The following is a 24,651-nucleotide window of genomic DNA, read 5'->3' on the forward strand; positions in this document are numbered from 1 at the left end:
TCGAGGACAAAGGAAATAAGTGAAGGGACAAGTCTTATCGGCCCTCAAGACTGCTCCACTATTCAATACGATCATGACTAATTTTCTAAATAACTCCACATTCCTGTTATGTCCCCACGATTTCCTAAGAACCCTAAAATTTGTCAATCAAGCCTGCACAGATTGGGTACAGGCTATTCTATCCTAACAGAGATACTTAAGCACAAAACAAGAAGAAAGCTAAAGAAATGGGTACAACACAGGTTTGCTTCTATTTCCAAGTATCTATACCTTTTAAATTTCCAATTATGTGGAGAAAATGATGTAAAAGTTTGGAATAGATAGACAGTGTAATGAAACAATACTTTGGAGGAGGGAAGCTGACAAGCTAGCTTGAGTAGTTTCTCAAAAATATTTGGAAAGGATAGGTACATATTTCTTTGTAAGTTAAATATAGGTAAATTATGGCTTGCTGTCACTAGGATTTCATTAAGGCATAACAGTTAGTGGGTATGTATAATCTTCATAAATGCCTTCAAACTGTAGAAAAGGAACCAATTATAAATTGTCAATCTAAATGTGGGCAGTGGGTGGAAACAGTACTTTGAGCTACATAACAACTAGGGTCACAGCCTGGTGATTAAGGATGGTGGGGGCAATTTAAGAAGGGAATCCCATAGAAACAGTACATTACAAATGGTGTATTGCATTTTTCCTACAAGTTAAATAGGTTTAGTAATACTGGGGCCCAATTTGAGAATGGTGGATGCTTTTATCTGCCATTTCTGAAATGTGTTCTTTGTCTCTGATAGATGTCATAGCAGACAGGTTGCTCAAATTTTAAATAAAGTTAGTATTATACTATATGATTTAAAATAGAAAACAAATATTCTGTTTTATGTAATCCATGTCATTTAGGCTAATAGCCTACATGAAATATATTATACAAAAATAACACATTTGAGGGGATTTATCTATGTTACAAAGCAGGTGAAATTATCACAATCTCAAATCAAAATCCCACACTTTTGCAAAGTACTGAGCTGAGCAAGTATTCAAACTGGCATTCTCAATTTTTCTTTACCATTATCATTACCATTTTAAGATGAACAAAGTCTGGGCTTTCTGAGCTGCTTTAGACTAACAGATGATTGGAAAATTTATCCCAGCAGGTAACAGTGAAGAACACAAACATCAGACAACACAATAAGAAAGGAAATCACATAGAACTTTTAACTCAATGGATAACAACATTATTGAACAAGTTAACAGGGAAAGCTGCTGCAGTAGATAACATCGAGACAGTGAGATCAGTTCTGAAGAGCAAAGTGATTCACAAATAACATAAGGTGGTAGATAGGAATGATCCACAAAAAAATGAGCACTTTATTTCCCATTTCTTATGTACAAACTTATTTGGTTAGTTAATGCAGTTATTCGACCTGACAAAAAGGTTTTGCAGAATAATAATCCAGTTTTAAGCTGATATGTTGCATTAAAATATCAAATTACTTTCAGCTATGTGACACGGTCACTTCTTACACAGAGGTGCATTTTTAAAGTTCTTTCAATAGTGTTTAAGAAAACCTTAATGTAGCTACTTGCTAACAAATATGCTAAAGTTGCTCATCATCCTCTTCCCTTGTCATATATAAACCTATAATTTTACTGAAGATTCAGGCCGTTGAACACAGCAACAGTACAAAGAATAGCATTCTATGGCAATTCAAACTCTGTTCAACTTCCTGCAGCTTCCAAACTAATATCGAATATCCCACAGCATACAATGGAGCCTATCAAAAGAAGGGAAGTAGTACTCTGTACAACATGAAACACTATGCAAGTTTCCCACAAAAGCTATTTCACACGTTTCAGATAGCGCCAGATGTCCTGATAACTCAGCAAAAACAATACACCTGAGCCGTACAAACAAAGAAAGAGCCTGGTTCTAACACCGGTTAATCTCAAAACAGGCTAGCCGCTTGGATTCAACAACTGGCCTCGGCAATTCTGGATTAGGAACAGGTAATCTGGCAAAAAGTTTCTATCCTGGTCCTTAAAAGTCTAGTAATTGAGCACTAGGACTGGTCAAAGCTCAGTTGCAATGCCCTGACCGGTTTAAAAGCACAACTACACCAGCTACTCGTAAGTGAAGACGCATGAGTGCTCATGGAATCTCTAATCTTGCAATAATTTCTGTTTCGGAAGACTGGAGACAACCAGTGAAGTGAAAACCAGACTAACTCAGTGTCAAGTAGCTACAAATTCAGTTACTAAATGATGTCATAAATAATCAAAATAGGTTGGAAAGCTGAACTTTTTATTTACCACAATCTGTTTTCTTTACTACTGATGATTCATCCTTCAGTATTTGCCAAGTAGCCACCACTCGCATAATTCTAAGAAAGTGCGTGCAAGAAGACTATTCACTTTTCATCTGACATAACAGCCCGTACATATTTGCTATTCCTCAGTGAATTTCTCCCATTTGAATTTTGATTAATAAAAACAAACTAATCGGATAGCTAAAGAATACTATGAATTTCTCTCTGACATAGTGCTCTGCCCTGATGTCAGCGTAACTGCATCGGGGAGCGCACACAGCATTCTCAAAGGACATGGTCTAGCTGTTTGAGCTGTTCTGATAGGTAACCGTTTCCAAAAATACTAGCAAACACAACCAACCCGCGCCCCCCCCCACCTTTCCGTCAATACACAATTTACCAAGCAGTATTTTCAACAAATTTAACTCAGCACGTTGTTTCGATAAGCACAAACTGACTTCATTTTGCCTCTCTTTTGCTACAATAGTTAAAAAAATCTGAAACAAAACGAAACAGATAAAGATTTATATTTCATCTGGAGACCATAATACTTAAATATTAAGGCGTGGTTGGGAGGGGTATGTTGAGGGGAGACGGGTGCAGAAATTTGAATCCGCAAGGATCTGGGGACCGACATAAAGTTCGCAACACTATACTCTTATGCCATTCTCTTCCCACGTCAGCTGCACATTCCCTAGAACAATTCTTTCGTTTCCATTTCATTTTCTTACCTTTTCCTGTAGCCCAGTGCCTTCCCTACAGCCTGTAGGACCATCTTGCACTGCTCCAGGGCCCCCCAGTTCTTTTTTACTCAACCGCCAGATTGGAGGAAGTTGACACAAACAAAAAAAAACCCGTACAATAAACAGCATGTGCAAAGTGCCCCCCTCTGTGACACAATAAGCTCAATCCACTCTGCAAACTAGTTTGACTGCATTGATGCGCTTATAGGACTGACTCCGGAGCGAGCCAATCGAAAGGCAGGCTGTCGCTGCTGCCACGACAACACAAAGCAAAGGCCTTAGGGATCGTCTGTAAATCGAACCCAACACAAAGGAGTCATCCTGGTCTCCTTAGGGATTCTGTCTAAAGAGTGCGAATCAATATAATACTATTAATTGTGGCTCAGAAACATTTCTCCCACTGACTGCAAAATTATAGCGCTGTCCCCGGCATGGCTGATATATCGGTTCCAATACATAATTAGAACAAAAATTGCACTTAAACCAATACATTTTAATACTGTAGTATATGCGATTATTAATTCGCCAGCTCTGCATAAAAACAACAAAAAAGTTCATCCCAGAAGTCCTGCATACTACATAACTCAAAATAGTTTGGAGGCAGAGTTTACAATTGCACTACTGGGTTTTCAAATATGCGCACCACGGCTGTGCAAAACTAAAATGCTCTGACTTTAAAACAAAAACTAGTGATAAGACATAAAACATATTTTAAAACAGATTTTCAAACCGATTTACGTTGCCCAAATAATGATCTAGCATGAATCATTAAGAAGTCTTTACTATACTTTCAAGATATTTCCTCCGCTTTGAAGCACCTCCAAAAAAAAGGAACTTGTTGAGTCAATTCCCTGGGTCACGCTTGCCAGGGAGTAGAGCTTCTGCCATATTCAGCCTTTCACTACTTAAGGGCTTGCGGGAATTCTCAGGTTTTACTGCTGCCCTATCTCTCCCAAATGTCCTGGGCTTTTTATATTTTTTCACCTAGTTTTCCAAAATAATGGTGATAGTCTAAAAGGGATGGAGAGGGTCTTCATTATGGTGCACTAGGCATCACTGTCAAGTGGACCAGGCTAGTTGGAATAGTAAGACACTTTTTGTGTAATTCATTTCATATGCAGGTATCACCTTCAACTCATTTTTTTCAGATATCTGCAGGAGATGTATGTGTGCATCAAGTTGATTCATTCCATTCACTATCCCTCAGTGAGGCAAGGTGGAGAAATATTAGTTTGAGAGGCAAGATTTGCAAATATCCACAAACAAACGAAAGCTATATTTTCATTATGACATTATTGAATTCAAAACATCACTATATGTTTTGAAGCATCGCCCAAAAGTAATCCTAAGGAGGTCATTGCTAATTGTAGCTCTCTGGTCAAGTGAGTAACTCCAGCGCAAATAGATAAAACACTCAGCTATTATTTCAGTCATTCACTCCATTCTTAGTTGCAGCCATCATGACTGATTCAGAATGGGGAAAAAAAAGGTGTTCTGTTCATCATAACGCTCATTCATCACGGGATCGGGGAAGCAGGAGGAATATTGTTTAAGATGGCAAAGGGCTATAGAAACAGGTATCTGGATTTCAACGTCTGTAAAACAGAGATGGGGCATGTAGTTAAAAGAGCAATAATTCTGCTTGGTGACATGGAAGAGCAGAGAGATATTTGGGATTCCGGTTTACAGGATGGTAAAAGCAGAAAAGGCTATTAAAAGCTAATGGAATTTTAGATCTCATCACACAAGGGACAAGACATAAAGGCCAAAAAGGTAATAATCAGCCCACACAAAAAAAAAACTTAACAAGCCCCTAGCTAAAGCAAATGTGCAGTATTGGACTCCACTGGATACAGAGGCTTTTTGAAGCGCAACACAACTTCACTTGCATTTCTACCTATTATGAAATATAAACAATAAGAAAGATTTAAAAACTTAGAATTATGGAGCAGTTTGATAGTCTTTAAAAATAAACATGCAGTTAGAGGCAGACTGAACAAATTTTGAACAGTGAGCACAAGAAGTGTTTTACATATAGTTTTAGTTTCGCAAATGAAGTAGAAATTGTCAACATTGACAATTAGATTGGATACTGAATGAAAGGAGGAGAAACTGGAGGGATCTGGAAATGGTAGAATCAAAACTATTTACTCACAGGAAGCTGAAAAGAGAGCTGATTTGTTGGTCAGGCATTGGACATGATGGATAAGTCTCTAAATCTGGCCTCGTCTCCTAGAAAAAGATAGATGTGAGAAAGAGCCAAAACAAAACCTATAGCAGAGAGATATAATGCAAATTGTGGAAATAAGCAAGGCTAATATTTAGTCACCATTTCTGAATGATGATGAGTCATGTTGTTTTTGGAAGGCAGATAGACCAAGTGACAAAAGATGATGTGATGAAGAATGGTGCCCACACAGGCAAGTGTGTCAAGATTGTAGTAGGCACGTCGTATAGATCACATGGATTAATTTCAGTAAATTTAAAGTGCAGATTGGCTCTGGCTAGATAGTTGAAATAAAAATCTAAAGCCAAGAAAGCGAGATTACAGACAGCAACATCTTCTTTATTCATTCACAGGATGAGGATGTTCCTGGCTAGGCAGCATTTATTGCCCATCCCTAATTGCCCAGAGGGCAGTTAAGAGTCAACCACATTGCTGTGGGTCTGGAGTCACACGTAGGCCAGGCCAGGTGAGGATGAGAGTTTCTTGAGGTTAGAACGTAGAACACAGTTCGGAACAGGCCCTTTGGTCCTCAATGTTGCGCTGGCCTGTGAACTAATCTAAGCCCCTCCCCTACACTTATCCCATCGTCATCCGTATGCTAATCCAAGGGCTGTTTAAATGCCCCTAATGTGGCTGAGTTAACTATATTGGCAGGCAGGGCATTCCACACCCTTACCACTCTCTGAGTAAAGAACCTGCCTCTGACATCTGTCTTAAATCTATCACCCCTCAACTTGTAGCAATGCCCCCTTGTATAAGCTAACGTCATCATCCTCGAAAAAAGATGCTCACTGTCCATCCTATCTAATCCTCTGATCATCTTGAATGTCTCTATTAAATCCCCTCTTAGCCTTCTTCTCTCCAATGAGAACAGACCCAAGTCCCTCAGCCTTTCTTCATAAGGCCTTTGCTCCAGACTAGGCAACATCCTGGTAAATCTCCTCTGTACCTTTTCTAATGCTTCCACATCTTTCCTGTAATGGGGCAACCAGAACTGCACACAATATTCCAAGTGAGGCTGCACTAGCGTTTTGTACAGTTGCAGAATGACATCATGGCTCCGGAACTCAATCCCTCTACCAATAAAACCTAACACACCATAAGCCTTTTTAACAGCACTATCAACCTGGGTGGCAACTTTCAGGGATCTATGTACATGGACACCAAGACCCCTCTGTACATCCACACTATCAAGAATCTTTCCATTGACCCAGTATTCTGCCTTCTTATTATTCTTTCCAAAGTGAATCACCTCTCATTTATCCGCATTGAACTCCATTTGCCACCTTTCAGCCCAATTCTGCAGTTTATCCAAGAATCCCTGCAACCTGCAACATTCTTCCACACTGTCCACCACTCCACCAACTTTAGTGTCATCTGCAAACTTACTAACCCATTCACCTATGCCTGCGTCCAAGTCATTTATAAAAATGACAAACAGCAGATGTCCCAAAGCAGATCCCTGAGGCACACCACTAGTAACCGGACTGAATATTTTCCATCAACCACCACTCATTGTCCTCTTACAGAAAGCCAGTTTCTAATCCAAACTGCTAAATCTCCCTCAATCCCGTGCCTCCGTATTTTCTCCCATAGCCTACCATGTGGAACCTTAGCAAAAGCTTTACTGAAGTCCATGTACACCACGTCAACTGCCCTACCTTCATCCACATGCTCCTACGAGCGCTGGGCATCAGAGTGGCACACAAGCCCACATCAACCCTACGACAAGTGCTCACCCGAACTAAAGACCCACTTCCCGCCATGGATGCGACCAACGTCATCTACAAAATCCCCTGCAGAGACTGCAAGAAACACTACATTGGACAAACAGGAAGGAAACTAAGAACAAGAGTACATGAACACCAACTGGCTACAAAAAGTCATGGCCAGTACTGACTCATCTCAATCCACATGGACAAGGAGACCCACCACTTCGACTGGGGCAACACCAAGATCCTGGGACAGGCTAGGCAGAGACAAGCACAAGAATTCCTGGAAGCATGGCACTCCATGAAGCATGCTATTAATAAACACATTGAACTTGACGCCGTATACATTCCACTACGGAGGAAACCCAAAAGTGGGGGAATCCATCGCAACAGACCCGAGTTTAAAAACCAGGCGGGGAAAACACACCAACGCTTCATCAGAGGCTGCACTGAAAAGGTTACCAAGCACTGTAACAAAACGTCTGTGGAACAACACACCAGCTCGGTGAGCCAAACAACCTCAACACCTACAACCCGAGCTACAGTTCTACTCCAAAACCTTAGATGACAGTTTCCTTTCCTAAAAAGAACATTAGGGAACCAGATGGGTCTTTTTTGTTGACAATTGACAATGGATTCACAGTCATTATTAGATTTTTAATTCCAGATATTTTATTGAATTCAAATTCCACCATCTGATGTGGCAGGATTCAAACCCAGGTCCCCAGACCAGCAATAATACCACTAGGCTATTGCCTTCCCCAGCTTCCATCATGTCCAATCTGAAAGTAAGGATTCTGGCAGGCAAGTAGTTGAGGAAACTTGCAAAGAAGTCCGCAGCTTAGTGAGACGTTGTGACCTACCTAGTAATGAAAAGTTATTGATCAGCCAATCTAATACAGTAGATTCAGGTATTTTCACATTTATAAGGGGATGAATTTCAGCTTCTATCCAGCTGAATATATGTACAGCAGTTTGCATCAATACGTTTTAGTTTCTAAGGGACTGTTAACATCCCGTTTATTTCTTATATTTCCATGGTTATTTAATGAGACATTTCTGTTGCTTTTAACAGCCATGAGTACAGTTACTAAAAAAACCTTGCTCCTTATGGGATAGTTAATACTTGAAATCCAGCCAAAACAAACAAAAAAATTCTGCATGAGTTTAGATCCTCGATTACAGACTGCGAACTTCAAACCTAACAATTACTGCAAAATCTTCAGGCATGTCAGGGTTTACGAAAACAAAAAAAAAGTTGCAGCTTCCCTAAGAGCTTGGACACATTTTTCTGAACCATTTGAAGGAATGATATTGCTCATAAGACAGCATTTTGTTTTATTTTTTAAAAAGAAAACGAAGAGGTGCAGCAAATTTTGGCTCAAAAAGCAATTCAAAATCCAATACAAGTCTTTTTGTTAAGAAAACTTGAATGAATTCTCATCTTGAATTGCCTCTGGTCTGAGTACAATGCTTCTCTCTCCCTTACAACAATAATTCAGACCAGTGTACATATCACAGAACCCCTACAGTGTGGAAGCAGGCCATTCTACCCATCGAGTCCACACCGCCCCCTCCAAAGAGTAACCCACCCTATCGCTCTGTTTTCACATGGCTAATCCACATAGCCACACATTCCTGGACACTATGGGCAATTTTTAACATGGCCAATCCACCTAATCTGCACATTTTTGGATTATGGGAGGAAGCCAGAGCACAATGAGGAAACCCATGCAGACATGGGGAGAATGTGCAAAACCCACACAGACAGTCATCCGAGGCTGGAATTGAAGCTGGGTCCCTGGCGCTGTGAGGCAGCATTGATAAACACTGTTCCACCACAATATAGAATGTGGCGGAAGTCTAGCTTACTAAGGAACTTCAGTAAACAGCAACCTCACTGCACCTCGTGTGGGGAGATCAGAAGTGGGAAAGGTGAAACCAAACACCTGAGCATACTCCAAGTTAAACTCCTCCCATTCACTAGAAACAATGTGCACAAGGTTGTGAAAGGGATTATCTTACATATATGTTTTTTATTTCTGTGAGCCTACTATTCCAGCCTATTTTGATTTTCACCTTGAACCATATTTCAAAAAACATACAAGAACTGACAATTTAGCATTCACTGATCTAATGCTGTCGCTAAAATAATCCATTAAATAGTAATGTTGCCATCAGAGCTTTAACAGCAAGATTTTCAATGCTATCATCAGTAACTTTTTAATTTTATATATAAAAGGTACAAAACAAAAGGATTCTAAAATTGACCATTATTCTTTCAACCTTTTAAGACAGCACTCAATTGAGGGTATGGCACTGGAATTCAACTTTGTTGTGAAAATGCATTCGAGAAATTAACTCGACCAGGTTAGGGAACATTTGCAGTTACAACAGCTGACATTAGAACATAGAACATAGAACAGTACAGCACAGAACAGGCCCTTCAGCCCACAATGTTGTGCCGACCATTGATCCTCATGTATGCACCCTCAAATTTCTGTGACCATATACATGTCCAGCAGTCTCTTAAATGACCCCAATGACCTTGCTTCCACAACTGCTGCTGGCAACGCATTCCATGCTCTCAACTCTCTGCGTAAAGAACCTGCCTCTGACATCCCCTCTATACTTTCCACCAACCAGCTTAAAACTATGACCCCTCGTGCTAGCCATTTCTGCCCTGGGAAATAGTCTCTGGCTATCAACTCTATCTATGCCTCTCATTATCTTGTATACCTCAATTAGGTCCCCTCTCCTCCTCCTTTTCTCCAATGAAAAGAGACCGAGCTCAGTCAACCTCTCTTCATAAGATAAGCCCTCCAGTCCAGGCAGCATCCTGGTAAACCTCCTCTGAACCCTCTCCAAAGCATCCACATCTTTCCTATAATAGGGCGCCCAGAACTGGACGCAGTATTCCAAGTGCGGTCTAACCAAAGTTTTATAGAGCTGCAACAAGATCTCACGACTCTTAAACTCAATCCCCCTGTTAATGAAAGCCAATACACCATATGCTTTCTTAACAACCCTGTCCACTTGGGTGGCCATTTTAAGGGATCTATGTATCTGCACACCAAGATCCCTCTGTTCCTCCACGCTGCCAAGAATCCTATCCTTAATCCTGTACTCAGCTTTCAAATTCGACCTTCCAAAATGCATCACCTCGCATTTATCCAGGTTGAACTCCATCTGCCACCTCTCAGCCCATCTCTGCATCCTGTCAATGTCCCGCTGCAGCCTACAACAGCCCTCTACACTGTCAACGACAACTCCGACCTTTGTGTCGTCTGCAAACTTGCTGACCCATCCTTCAATCCCCTCGTCCAAGTCATTAATAAAAATTACAAACAGTAGAGGCCCAAGGACAGAGCCCTGTGGAACTCCACTCACCACTGACTTCCAGGCAGAATATTTTCCTTCTACTACCACTCGCTGTCTTCTGTTGGCCAGCCAATTCTGTATCCAAGCAGCTAAGTTCCCCTGTATCCCATTCCTCCTGACCTTCTGAATGAGCCTACCATGGGGAACCTTATCAAATGCCTTACTGAAGTCCATATACACCACATCCACAGCTCGACCCTCATCAACTTTTCTATTCACATCCTCAAAAAACTCGATAAGGTTTGTAAGGCATGACCTACCCCTCACAAAGCCGTGTTGACTGTATTTGATCAAGCCATGCTCTTCCAGATGGTCATAAATCTTATCCGTCAGAATCCTTTCTAACACCTTGCAGACGACAGACGTGAGACTTACCGGTCTATAATTGCCGGGGATTTCCCTATTTCCTTTCTTGAAGAGAGGAATTACATTTGCCTCTCTCCAGTCCTCAGGTACGACTCCAGTGGAGAGCGAGGATGCAAAGATCTTCGCAAGTGGCGAAGCAATTGCATTTCTCGCTTCCCAAAGCAGCCGAGGACAAATCTGATCCGGGCCTGGCGACTTGTCAATCTTAATGTTTGACAAAATTTTCAGCACATCAGCTTCGTCTATCTCTATCCATTCCAGCATGCACGCCTGTTCTTCAAAGGTTTCATTCACTACAAAGTTTGTTTCTTTCGTAAAGACAGAAGCAAAAAACTCATTTAGGGCTTCCCCTACCTCCTCAGGCTCCACACACAAGTTCCCTATGCTATCCCTGATCGGCCCTACTCTTTCTTTGACCATTCTCTTATTCCTCACGTAAGTGTAAAATGCCTTTGTGTTTTCCCGGATTCCTTCTGCCAAGCCTTTCTCGTGCCCCCTCCTGGCTCTCCTCAGACCATTTTTGAGCTCCTTCCTTGCCTGCATGTAATCCTCTCTAGCTGAACTTGACCCTAGCTTCCTCCACCTTAAGTAGCTTTTTATTCCTGAATGTTACCCTTTTTCCTGCTGACAGTGCTACTCTTAGCGGATTCTGATGTTTGCAAGATTCTGCGGCCTCATTCAAATAGCCATTTTAGATCGAAAGATTAGCATGAATTTTAGCAGCTATGTTGAATACTGAAGACACTGTAGCCAAGCTACATATTTAAATCAGATGTTTAATTTAAATCAAAAATTACCCATCCAGTTAAAAATACAGCTCCAGGGACCAGACTTTGATTCCACTCTTGGCTGACTGTGTGGAGTTTGCACATTCTCCCTGTGTCTGCACAGATTTCCTCCCAAAATCCAGAGATGTGCGGGCTAGGTGGAATGGCCATGCTACAAACTGGCCCATAGGGATGTGCAGGATTGGTAGTTTAGCTGTGGTAAAAACCCCATGCAGGATTACAGGAATTGTAGGGGAAGGGGTGCTGCTTGGGCAGGATGCTCTTCAGAGGGTTGTGTAGACTCAATAGGCCAAATGGCCTCTTTCTGCACTGTGGGAATTCTCTGATTCTGTAAACTGAACTCTACTGGATTATATTTAGACAGAAGGCTACTGTTACAAAATGGATAGATAGAACGATGGATATGATCTTATTTTGTTGCATCACTTCTTTGATAAAGCAGCTCTGATACACCAAAGCAAACATTTGCATGATAAGGGGATTGCTGTGCAAATAATAGATATTAAAAGAAATCACAGAAATCACCCACCCACACCATGACCTAAAGACATTGCCCTGTGTAGAACAGAGTCACACGAGATAGCAGTTTTTACTCAGTTCTGTGCTACGTTAACATTGCTTTAATATTTGCTACGAGCCTTTGGTCGAGTAGTACTCAGAGATCTGTAATTTTTTTAAGTTGATTTTTTACCTAACTCTGTCACTGTGTAGGGCAGATAATTAGTGCAGTTTGAGAAATATGACAGAAACAGGGAAAAAGCCCACTGAATCATATGCACAGAAACAGACCCTTCATGCCAAACAAGATTACCAAACTAAACTAGCCCCATTTGCCTGTGTTTGGTCCATACCCCTCTAAACCGTTCCTATTCGCAAACCTGTCCAAACATCTTTAAATGTTGTAACTGTACCAGCATCTACCACTTCCTCAAGCAATTCATTCCACATACGAATCACCTTTTGTGTGAAAACGTTGCCCCTCGGGTCCATTTCAAATGTTCCTCCTCTCATGATAAAAATACATCCCCTGGTTTTGAAATCCCCCACTTTAGGGAAAAGACCTTTGCTATTCACCTTATCTATGCCCCTCATGGTTTTATAAAACTCTATAAGGTTACCTATTAACCTCTTATGCTCCAGTTGGTATCACTGACTTTGCTACCTGGATCAGTTGCAGTTTGTTGGGTGTGGAAGGAACAAAGTGAGTAAACAACGCCTTTGACAAATTGAGTATGATAGTGGCAGGGTTCTCATGAAAATCAGCCACTCCCAATTCTTAATATTAAAGAGAGCAATGCAGCTCCATACTTTTATTTTTAAACAGCAGTCACCAAAAGTTTGCACCATGCAGAAAGCCAGGTCACTGCTACTATGGGAACAATAAAGGCATATTTATTTCCATTGCAACCAATAGTAAGACAGCAGCACACATTTCCATCAGCTGCACTCTTCCAGCCTTCCTCAGTTGACTTAACAACAGTTGAGATGTTAAAATTGTAACTGTTGATAGGCAGATAGCCAAGTGAAAAAAAATGGAAATTTTATTTTGTTAAGTTGATGGCAAGGAGGGGTATTGAAAGGTGGAGACTGATGAAGGCTGTAGATCAAGCCACTAAGTGAAAAAAGAAAATGATCTCATTAGAACAAACTGCATGCAACAAGTCTGAGCAGGCTCTACAACGTTAAAAATAATCAAAGTCGTTAACCTTGTGAATGCTGGATCAACAAATAAAAAATCAGTGTTTAAGTAAAACATTTATTCAAAATACAATGCTAAGAAAGACCTTTGCTGTGCATTCTTCTAAATTCTACTTTGTTGCAGAAAATCTGATTACAAATTTGTGGCAGGTGACACCAGCTACACGAATTCAACATCCTGGACAGATTGCTGGTGGTTAAACTTTAATTAAATATCACACAAGAATATTCTGAAGGAAAACTTTATTCTTTATTCAACAGTTCATCCTTTGTTGCAATCAAGAGGTTCATAACATTAATGATGCTTTAGGACTGTAAATTTTGATTTATAAAGATTGTATCATGTTAGGACTGTAGCTTTAAATGTAAACTGCTCTGTAGTCTGTTTGGCAGTAAGCCACAGTGGTTTTATTGCTGAGATCAAAGACGACACAGACTGCTTTACTGAGAGGAAGGGGTAAAGTTTAGAGATAATTACCACAGTCATTGATTATACCATGAATAGCATTCAGTCTCACAAAGTACCAGAAAGGTGTTACGGGCATTTACAACTTGATGTGTTTTCTCATATGTACTGGTACCACACCCTGGTTCTCAACCACCTAGACAGAGGAAACAGCCTTTCGGCATAATTCTAGCATCTGCCCTGTCAAGCCATGTAAGAATTTGGTAAAGTTCTAAAGGATGACCTCTTATACATCCAAGCCCTAAAGAACATAGGCTCAGAGTCTCCAGTCTCTCCTTGTAGGATAATTTTACCATCCAAGGATGCTTGCTTCACTCCCTCTCTGGCAAGTACATCCTTCCTTTGCTAAAGGGACAATAATCCATACACTGTCTCACCAAGGTGCAATACAATTGAATTAAATGAACATTACTCCTGGACTTAAAACTATGAACAAGGGCAGCCAGGCCCTTATTTGCAAAATGAGGAAAAGGTTTCGGAAATCTGAAGCATAAAAGGACTTAGGAGCCCTAGTTCAGGATTCTTTTAAAGGTTAATATGCAGGTACAGCTGACAGATAAGGCGGCAAATACAATGCTAGCATTCATCATCAGCGCGGCACAGTGACTCAGTAGTTAACACTGTTGCCTCACACTGCCAGAGACTGGGCTCAATTCCAGCCTCAGGTGACTGCTCTTTCTCTCAGAGCCTGAGTGGGTTTCCTCTACGTGGTCTGGTTTCTTCCCACAATAGGTGAACTGTCCATGCTAAATTGCCCACGGTGTCCAGGGATGTGCAGGCTAGGTGGATTCACCACGGGAAATTGCAGGGTTACAGGTATAGGGTAGAGGGATGGGTCTAGGTAGAATGTCTTTGGCAGGTCAATGTCAACTCAATGGACCGAATGGCCTGCTTCCTGCACTGTATGATGATTCTAGTATTCTAGCCATATCATAATCCAAGAACAGAGATATACTGGTGAGGTTGTAAAAGGCTCTGGTCAGACCACAATTTGGAATATCATGAACAGTTTTGGGTCCTGTATCGAAGGATGTATGTGCTGACCTTGAAGGGGGTCCAGAGGAGTTTACAAGAATAATTCTGGAGATGAAGGGCTTGTCATAAACACTGGATGCGGACTTTGGGTCTGCACTCATTGGAGTTTAGAAGGATGGGGGTGAGGATCTCATTGAAACTTACAGGATTTGGACAGGCCTAATAGTGTGCTATGGAGAAGATGGCCCCAGTAATAGGAGCAACTAGGATCCTAGGGCACAACCTGAGGGAAGACATGACCCTTTTGAACTGAGATGAGGAGGAATTTCTTCATCCCACGTGGCTTACCTGGTGTCTGTGCTTGCCAAGTTAGCATGTATTCTTAATACATAATAAGGGGATCAATGATTATGAGGAGAAGGCAGGAGGATGAGGTTCAGAAACTTATCAGACATGATCAAATGGCATAATTCTACTCCTTTAGTTTATGGTCTTATAAACATTCTGAACATCAAGCCTCTCAATTTCGTAACATTTAAAAAGAAACTCTGCACTCATTCCTCCTTTTAAAGTGGAACCTCACACTTATTCCACATTATATTCCATCTGCCGTATTCTTGCTCTCTGACACAGCCTGTCAAATTACGATTGAAGTCTCTTTGTATCCTCTTCACAACTTACATCCTCAAAGTTTTGGGTCTGTACAAACTTGTAAATATTACATTTGGGAAAGGAAAAAAGAAGATCCAGTATTAAAAAAGAGCTGAAGTTCTATTTTAAAACTGAGATCAGTTCCTCAAAAGCGCAAACTTGCGGCATGTAGTACCAGAACTGCCTTCTTTCATAGAAATATGGAGAAATTCAGCAGGTCTGGCAGCATCCGTGTTGAAAGAAATAACTAACGTTTCAAGACCAATGAGTCGTACTCATAGAACATAGAAAATAGGAAATGAGATAGGCCATTTGGCCCTTCAACCCTGCTCTGTGGCAGATAATTCCATAGGCTCACTACTTTCTAGGTGAAATAACTTCTCAATTGTAAATGGCCTACCCCATACCCTTAAACTATGACCCCTGATTATGGATTCCGTGGTCATTGAGAACATTCTTCCTAATTTTACCCTGCCTAATCTTGTTAGAATTTTATAGGCTCCTTTGAGATCACACCTCATTGTCTAAACTCCAGTGAATATAGTCTTAACTGATCGAGTCTCTCTTTGTGTCACTCCTGTCATCCCAGGAATCAGTCTGGTAAATCTTTGTTACAGTCCCTCCATAGCCAGGCATCCTTCCTCAGGTAAGGAAGCCAAAACTGCGCACAATGGTCCATGTGTGGTCTTGCTAAGGTCTTGAACAATTGCAAAAAGATATCTCTGCTGTTCAATTCAAATCCTTTTACTATGAAGGCCAACATACTGTTTGCCTTCTTCACCACCTGTTGCACCTTCATGTTAAATTCCAGCAACTGCCGTGCAAGGACACCCAGGTCTCATTGCATCCACTCTGTTCCCAATCTACTGCCATTCTTTTAATATTCTACCTGTCTGTTTTTTGGTAACCAAAGTGAATAACCTCACAATTATCCACATTATATTTCACCTGCAATATATTTTCCCACTTACATCTTATTTGAGTCCTTACTGAAAGCCTTTGGAGGGAAAACCATATTCATTGGTTCCCCCTTATCAAATCTACCAGTTACGTCCTTAAAAAATTCCAGTAGATTTGTCAAGCCACAGCACAAACCTGCTTCAGCAACTAACAAATCTACTCTGTAAGGGCATAGCATCGATTGATGATAATGTTTGCATAGATTTACATAGAATGTACAGCACAGAAACAAGGCACTTTTACATGGTGACTTCACACCCTCAGGATACTCCAAAGCACTAAACCTGAATTATTTTTGAACCATAATGTTGAATGTTTGGCAGTCAATCTCAGCACAGCCATATTCCAAAAGCAACAAAGCAGTAAACAACCAACTAATCAGTTTACAAAGGGATAAATATTACCCACAACACCAAAAGCTCTGTGGGTTGTTTTACTCCGTCTGAACCGGCAGAGAAGGACTTGGTTTAAAAATTGCATCAAATACTGACATGTTCCAGAAATGGAGTACTATCATCTAAATTGTGTCCTCAAGTCTCTGCTGTGGGTTCGAACCCACCCTCTAACTTAGGCCCAAGAGTGCTGCCCTGGGCCAAGCTGATACTCAAATACACTATTTGCTTACCACCATGTTTTGCATCTTGGTTTCAAGACAGGTCCGTTTCATAAGTCAGGAAAAAGTGGTTAGGCAAGGTTTTTGAGGGGGAGGAATAGCTAACTTGGCTAATCCTCATTTTGTTTATGTTATTCTTTTTGGCTAAACGTCTGCTGTTAAGCAATGTTCCTTTGAGGCTGTGAAGCTGCACATTTGCTCTGTGCACAGCAATTAGCTACAATTCTGAAAGTTCTGAAAGTTGCAACTGCAAAAAGCCTCGGAGGCCCATGCAGCCAGTAAGAAAATCGGAAGGAATGCTGCTGATATCAAAGGCTGTAAAGGTTCTCCTCTAACATTCCCCATGCGATAACCTTCAGGGTTCGAAGGTATGGTCATTCTGGGATCACATGCTACTTTAACAGGCAGCCAAAGTACTACTGACAAAGGTTGGAATAGCCTTGCATGGACCTCAACCATCTCAAAGTCTAAAAGAAAATGGGAACATTTCAAACTTCTGCCAAGTCAAAAGCAAATGAGGGGAGAAACTTGCAAGTTGCATCTTCCTAACTGGTACATCAATGCTGCACGTTTTGTTGAAGTTATCATTTTGCACTCAACAGGACAATTCGCAAGACGGAATAACCAAACATCTACACAGAGAGGAGAATGATGATTGTTTGGTAGAGGAGTCGCCACAGCAAATGCGCTAGTTAATGTGACTAAACTGCAACCTTAAAAATGAAAATGTTTGTTACTTAATGACATGTACAGCCTGTGTTGAACCAATTAAAACAGGTACCAAGAAGCATGCATAGAATGAAAAGTAATTTTCATTTATATAGCGTATCCCAGCCGATGTTATTACCAGACAATTCAGATTCCATACTGAAATCTGGATCATACTGTTTGTTTTTAGTTAATGAGGTGATCCTCCATTGAAACAAGACAAAATGTTGCAGATTGGGTTTTAACAATAAAACAGAAGTTTATTGCACAAAAGAAATGAAGGTTAACATTATTTCCAGAATCCATGATGTCTCATGACATCAACTGAAACATCAAAATGAAGGTAAAATACAACAAACCCAAACTATTCGTTTATACTGTAATTTGAAAAAATTTCCAAAACACATGTTGAACGTGCAGACGTATCTAACCCAACACCATCAATTCACATTACTCAAATATCAGCGAAAGCTCCCTTCTCTATCACAACAATAAGTTTAATTTGTTATTTTCAAATTCGTGGTGTTGAGAGTTTGATAGCCTTTTTCGTGATCATTCAGACGTGGGGGTCAATAATTTCTAGATTAATAGTCTACTGCTCTGGAGGCCTGGGTTCAGATTGCACCATGGTGTAAACATCTGGAATTATGAATCTAATGATGCCAACACTGCCAACTGTCTGAAAAACCCATCTGGTTCACTAATGCCCTTCAAGAAAGGAAATCTGCCATCCTCACCTGGTCTGACCTATGAAGTTGACTTTCAAATGCTCACGCTCAGTTGTATCAATCACTAGCAAGTCTCAGCAAAGTGAAACTGATTGGACCACCTAGCATCGATGTAAGCACTAGCAATGGCAATGGCAATGGCAAAAAGGAGCCCTGTCAACACTGCAAAATCTTCCCTACTAACATCTGGGAGCTGGACAAGTAACAGCCTGATCCATTCATACTCACTTATAATGTCCCAGACATCACCATCACCATCACCATCCTAGAGGCACAGTGGTGTACTGTTCGGAGGAAGTTGCCCTGGGAGTACTCAACGTTGTTTCCAGAATCCATGATGTCTCATGGCATCAAGTGAAACATCAAAAAAGGACTTCTGTAAACTAAAACAAAAAGTTTTCCAAACTCGAGATTCATCCCTAAAGCATGAAAAACATCCTGATTCTGCTAAAATAAAGCCAAACTAATACATTTCAACATTTCTTCTATCCAATCATAACATTCTCACAATGCAAGCATATTACCATCATCACTGCAAGCGCCATTTCTCTCTCATACTGATTTTAAGATACATGGTTCCAGGAAGACAGACCTTACATCAGCATAGAACCTTTCAGAATCCCTCCTGCCTACTTAAGTGCTTTAGTCAATTAAATATTTTTGAGGTATAGTCATTGTTGCAACATAGATGAAGGCAATAATTAATTTGTACATGGATGTGAGCAAATAATCTGTTTTAGTGTGTAATAAATATGTCAGGACACTGGGGCACCAATACTACTTTCCTCTGAACAGAGTGGGCTACAAATGCAAAGATGGTCACTTTGCCTGCAAATGTGCAGATTACAGCAGTTACTCTTGGTGTCAGTTTTGCCTAAGCTGTTAATCAACGATAAGATTTTGGTAACTTGCAGCAATTAAAAAGGGACCTTAATAAAGAAAACTTTGGCTAGCAGCACTGTTGGTGTGTATCTGGTTTAGTGTCAAAGTTTAGTGGTTGATACAGTGGTGTTTGTCGACGTTCATTCCAAGCAGTTCTGTGAATCAGGGCTCTGTGCTTTGTAGGCTGTTCCCTGAAAAACACACAGAGACAAACTTCACCTGTGCCTGGAGAACCATCAACTCTGTGAAAGACACTCTTTGATTTGCCCAAAACTTGTGGGTCTTCCAGTGTAAAATGTGGATCTCGACCAAGTGTTGCAGACAGACATGTTTCAAGATCCTGAACTACATGCCGAGGAATGGAAATGCCTTTGTTTGCAACTGCAGGAAAGCTCAGAGGAAGGTCAAATACTAATGTGTTTGGCTGTTTTTTCCCCTGAAGAGATTGTACAGGACTGTTTTAGTACCTTGCGTATGTACATAAAGATATTTTTGTGAATAAAATATACTTTTGCAATAAATAAAATCAGAAACCTGAAGAAAGGCTCAAATTGCTTTTAAGTAAATGCAAGGGAAAATAGTAAAAGGTGAAGAAATCAACACACGCGAAACAATTAATGAAAAAAATCCACAGCTAACCAATTAAAGTTGCAAGTATAAAATTCTGAAGCCGTAAGCTCAGAGTCACAACGTCTATCTGAACAGAGCTTAACACAGAAATCGACTGGTGCCCTACAGTCAGGCTCATTCTCAACAGAGATCATTACAAATTAAATAATTTGTTTAAATTTAACATTTGTTAAATCTCCACACTCTCAACTATAATACAACGTGTCTAGCACAGTATTTCACTTGACCCATTTGTACATGCGTGCTCTTTGCATCATCTAGAGGTGGCGGTCATATAATTTAGGCTTCTTTGAATACTGCCAGAGTATCTTTTATTAACACCACTGAGGACAAACAGGGCCTCATCTCAACAAAAAGGTAGCACTGATGTATGAGCCAACAGACTTCAAATAAGTACAGAACACTAGAAAAAAACCAGTTCAAACATAACCTTCAATTTCTTAGTTTTGCTGTGGGCTATGTTTCAGGTTATTGTTAAAATGGTGTTGAGAAACAGAATCAGTCTCATATCAAGCACTTCTGAGCAAGGATCCAGGCTCAGGCAAGCTCAGTGTAAAGTCAAACCATTTCTATATGGGACTTGGACATCACAGCTGTTACAGAAACATGACTCAGGGATGGACAGGATTGGCAGTTTAATGTTCCGGGGTACAGATGCTATAGGAGAAATAGAAAGGGAGGCAAGACAGGAGTGGGAATGGTGTTTTTGGTCAGGGAGAACATTACAACTGTACTTAGGGAGGATACTCCTGGAAGATTGTCCATTAAAAATATATGGATGGAACTTTGGCAGGGATCATCACCTTGTTGAAATTGCATTATAGACACCCACAACAGTGAAAAATTGAGAAGCAAATGTCTAAGGAGATCTCAGATATCTGTAAGAAAAATAGGGCTGTAATGGTAGGGCAATTTAAATTTCCAAATATAGACTGGGACTGTCACAGTGTTAAGGGCTTGATTGGGAAGTCATTTGTTATGTATGTACAAGAAAACTTTCTTATTCAATAGGCGGATAAACCTAATACAGAAGGAACAATATTTGACCTCCAGTTGGGAAATAAGATGGGGCAAGTGACTTAAGTGTTAATGGGAGAGTACTGAGGGGCAAGTGATGACAATTCTATTAGTTTTAACATACTTTTATGAAAAAAATTGAACTGCTCAACCAGTTAAAATTCTAAACTGCAGCAAAGCCTATTTTGACAGTATCAGGAACTTTCAAAAGTTGATTGGGGATGGTTGTTTGCACATTTAGGAAGTGAGAGGCCTTTAAGAACAAGATAACAAGAGTTCAGAGACAGAATGTTTGTTAGAATGAAGGGCAAGGCCAGTAGGTGTAGAGAATGCTAGATAAATACAGAAATTGAGGCTCTGGTCAAGAGAAAGGACGAATTTATCAGGTATATATTGCTGAGATCAAGCGAATCTTTAGAAGAGTATAATGCAGTTGGAGTATATTTAAGGAAATAAGGAGGGCAAAAAGGGGAATAAGATAGCTTTAGCAAACAGAGTTAAGTAGAATCCAAGGAGATTCTATAAATCCATTAAGAGCAGAACAGTAACTAAAGAGAAAATAGGGTCCTCTTAAAAATCAACAAAGCCGTCTTCATGTAGAACCACAAGAGATACTGAATGAGTATTTCACGTCAGTATTCACTGAAGGGAAGGATATGGAAGGTACAAAACTTAGGGAAATAAATAGTGATACCTTGAAAAGTATCCATATTACAGAAGAAGAGGTGCTGGATGTTTTAAAACACATAAAAGTAGATAAATCCTCAGCTCCTAATCAGGTGTTTCCCAGAACTTTGTGCAAAGCTAGGGAAGAGATTGCTGAGGCCTAGCTGAAGTACTTGTATCGTTGAAAGTCACAGGTGAGGTGCCAGAAGTCTGGAGGTTGACTAATGTGATGCCATTATTTAAGAAAGGCTGTAAGTAAAAGCCAGGGAACTACAGATAGGTGAGTCTAATGTCAGTAGTGGATATGTTGTTGCAGGAGCTTGAGAGACAGGATTTACATGCACTTGGAAAAGTAAGGGCTGATTAGGGATAGCCAGCAAGGCTGTGCATGGAAAAATGTGTCTCACTAACTTGACTGGGTTTTTTTTGAAGAGGTGACAAAGAAAATTGATAAAGGTACAGCAGTGGATGTTATTTATATAGACTTCAGTAAAGTGTTTGACAAGGTTCTGCATGGTAGACTGGTTAGTAAGGATAGATCATGTGGGATCCAGGGAATCTAGCCAATTGGATGTAAAATTGACTTGAAGGTAAGAGACAAATGATAGTGGTGGAGGGATGTTACATGGGCTGGAGGCCTGCGACCAGTAGTGTACCGCAAGGACCGGTGTTAGGTCCCACTGTTTTTTGTCACTTACATACATGATTTGGATGTGAATACAGGAGGTATGGTTAGTAAGTTTTACAGATAACACCAAAATTGGTGGTGTAGTGCACAGTGAAGAAGATTATCTCAGAGTACAATGGGGATCTTGATTATTTGGGCCGAGGAGTGACAGATGGAGGTTAATTTAGTTAAACGTGAGGTGCTGCATTTTGGTAAGGCAAACCAGAGCAGGACTTACTGTATAAGTGGTAGGGCCCTTGGGAACGTTGCTGAATAAAGAGATCTAGGGGTGCAGGCTCATAATTCCTTGAAAGTCAGGTTGCAGGTAGAAAGGGTAGTGAAGGCAGCATTTGGCACACTTCCCTTTATTGGTCAATGCATTGAGTTTAGAAGTTGGGAAGTCATGTTGCGGTCATACAGGACATTGATAAGGCCACTTTTAGAATACTGTGTACGATTCTGGTCACCCTTCTACAGGAAGAAACATTGTTAAACTTGAGAAGTTGCAGAAATGATTTACAAGAATGTTGCCAGGACTGCAGCATTTGAGCTATAGGGACAGGCTGAATGGGCTGGGGCCTTTCTCCCATGGAGTGTCAGAAACTGAGGAGTCATCTTATTGATGGTTTTAAAATAATGAAGGTCATGGATAAGGTGAATAGCCAAGGTCTTTTTCCTAGTGTGGGGAGTCTAAAACTAGAAGACAAAGGTTTATAGTGACAGGGGAAAGACTTAAAAAGGACCTAAGGGCAACATTTTAATGCACAGAGTGGTGCATGTGTGGAATGAGTTGCTAGAGGAAGTGGTGGAGGCTGGCACAATTACAATATTTAAAAGGCATCTGGATGGATATATGAATAGGAGGAGTTTAGAGGGATATGGGCCAAATGCTGGCAAATGGGATCATATTGGGATGCCTTGTCAATGCGGATGAATTACACTGCAGAGTCTGTTTGCATGATCTGGACAGTTGGGTGAATGGACAGATCAAAGGCAAATAGCAGTATAATTTGGATAAATGAAGTTAATCACTTTAGAAGCAAAAGCAAGAAGGCAGGTTATTACTTGAATAGCTTTAAATTGGGAGAGGGGAGTGTGCAGCGGGACCTGGGGATCCTTGTGCACCAGGTAAGCGTGCAAATGCAGCAGATGGTAAAGAAGGCAAATGGTATGTTGGCCTTAATTGCGAGAGGTTTCAAGTACAGGAGCAGAGACTTGTTGTTATAGTTATACAGGGCCTTGGCAAGGCCACACCTAGAATAATGTGTGTAGCTTTGGTCTCCTTTTCTGTGGAAGGATGTTTTTGCTCTCGAAGGAATGCAGCAAAGGTTTACCAGGCTGATTCCAGGGATGGCGGTACTGACATATGAGGAGAGATTGACTAGGTTAGGATTGTTTTGGCTGGAGTTCAGATGATGGGGCATCTCATAAAGACCTGTAAAATTCTAACATGACTAGACAGGGTAGACACAGGGAGGATGTTCCCAGTGGTAGATGTGTCCAAATCCTCCTATCTGAGGATTCCGGGTAGACTGTCTAGGATAGAAATGAGGAGACATTTCTTCACCCAAAGAACAGTGAACCTGTGGCCTTCATCACGACAGGAAGTAGTTGATGCCAAAGCAATGAAAGTATTCAAGAGGCAGCTGGATCAAAGGTTATGGGGAGAAAGCAAAATTAGGCCATTGAGTTGAATGATCAGCCATGATCGTGATGAATGGCAGAGCAGGCTCAAAGTGCCAAATGGCCTCATCCTGCTCCCATCTTCTATGTTTCTATAACTCTGACTCTAATTAGACAATGTAGGCATAACATAAGTTGCAAATAAGGAAACTCTCATTCCAAAAGCCAACAACTGCCATTGCTTTGATGTAAGTCACTCCTGAGATATCCAGGAGTGTTCCATCACTCCTGTTAAACAACATAATCATTATCCACATTATCCTGACAGGTTTAGCAGTCAGGTTTTGGCAACATATCAAACAACGATGACTTCATCACTACAAACCTCTTCTGTTTGTGCTACAGGTGAGACAAAATCTTCTTACAACTGTTCTGCCATTGAGAACCTTTCAGACCACACTTTATCTGACAACTCCCCCAACCTTATTGCCATGGGAAACCTTAACAGAAGCAAGGAGCTCTGACAGTATCACTTGAAAGACCACTGGAGCACACAAGCTTCTCCTGTATGTCAACATGGAATCCATGGACAGCCCAATTATATACAGAAAGTGACTGAGGGAAAGAAATTATTCAGGATTTCAAATCCTAATCAATAACTGGCAATCGCTGACCAGCCCACTCACTAAACTTGTGGAAAAGCACAAAGCCAATGCGTAAGGTACTGAATGCTGCATATGGCTGACATCACAAGAGTCTGAGCCATACAGCAAGATCATAAAGGGATAAAAGACATCTTACGTACGTAACTAAAAAAAAGTGCTTCAGGTGATGGTTATGCACAAAG

The 24,651-nt window shown here is 40.7% G+C and overlaps 1 protein-coding gene across 6 annotated transcripts in view; it reads right to left on the reverse strand.

The window, feature by feature from the left end:
* The window catches only part of LOC125446982 (MOB kinase activator 2-like), a 47,571-nt gene that overhangs the window by 16,809 nt on the left and 6,111 nt on the right, over positions 1-24,651 (reverse strand). The window contains exons 2-3 of one of the 6 annotated variants that reach the window (XM_048521047.1): positions 18,548-18,702; positions 5,202-5,278 (exon numbers count right to left, since the gene is read on the reverse strand). The exons of 1 other annotated variant lie outside the window; for it this stretch is intronic. In XM_048521047.1, the coding sequence (XP_048377004.1) occupies positions 5,202-5,239 (38 nt within the window). In that variant the 5' untranslated portion in view covers positions 5,240-5,278; positions 18,548-18,702. Of the gene's footprint in view, positions 1-3,034; positions 3,220-5,201; positions 5,279-16,895; positions 16,918-18,547; positions 18,703-24,651 lie in introns of those variants that run through there. 4 more of the 6 variants (XM_048521048.1, XM_048521049.1, XM_048521045.1 and 1 more) reach the window with 4 other exon arrangements.

Source organism: Stegostoma tigrinum, chromosome 38 (assembly GCF_030684315.1).
Source record: "Stegostoma tigrinum isolate sSteTig4 chromosome 38, sSteTig4.hap1, whole genome shotgun sequence".
Lineage (NCBI taxonomy): Eukaryota > Metazoa > Chordata > Chondrichthyes > Orectolobiformes > Stegostomatidae > Stegostoma > Stegostoma tigrinum.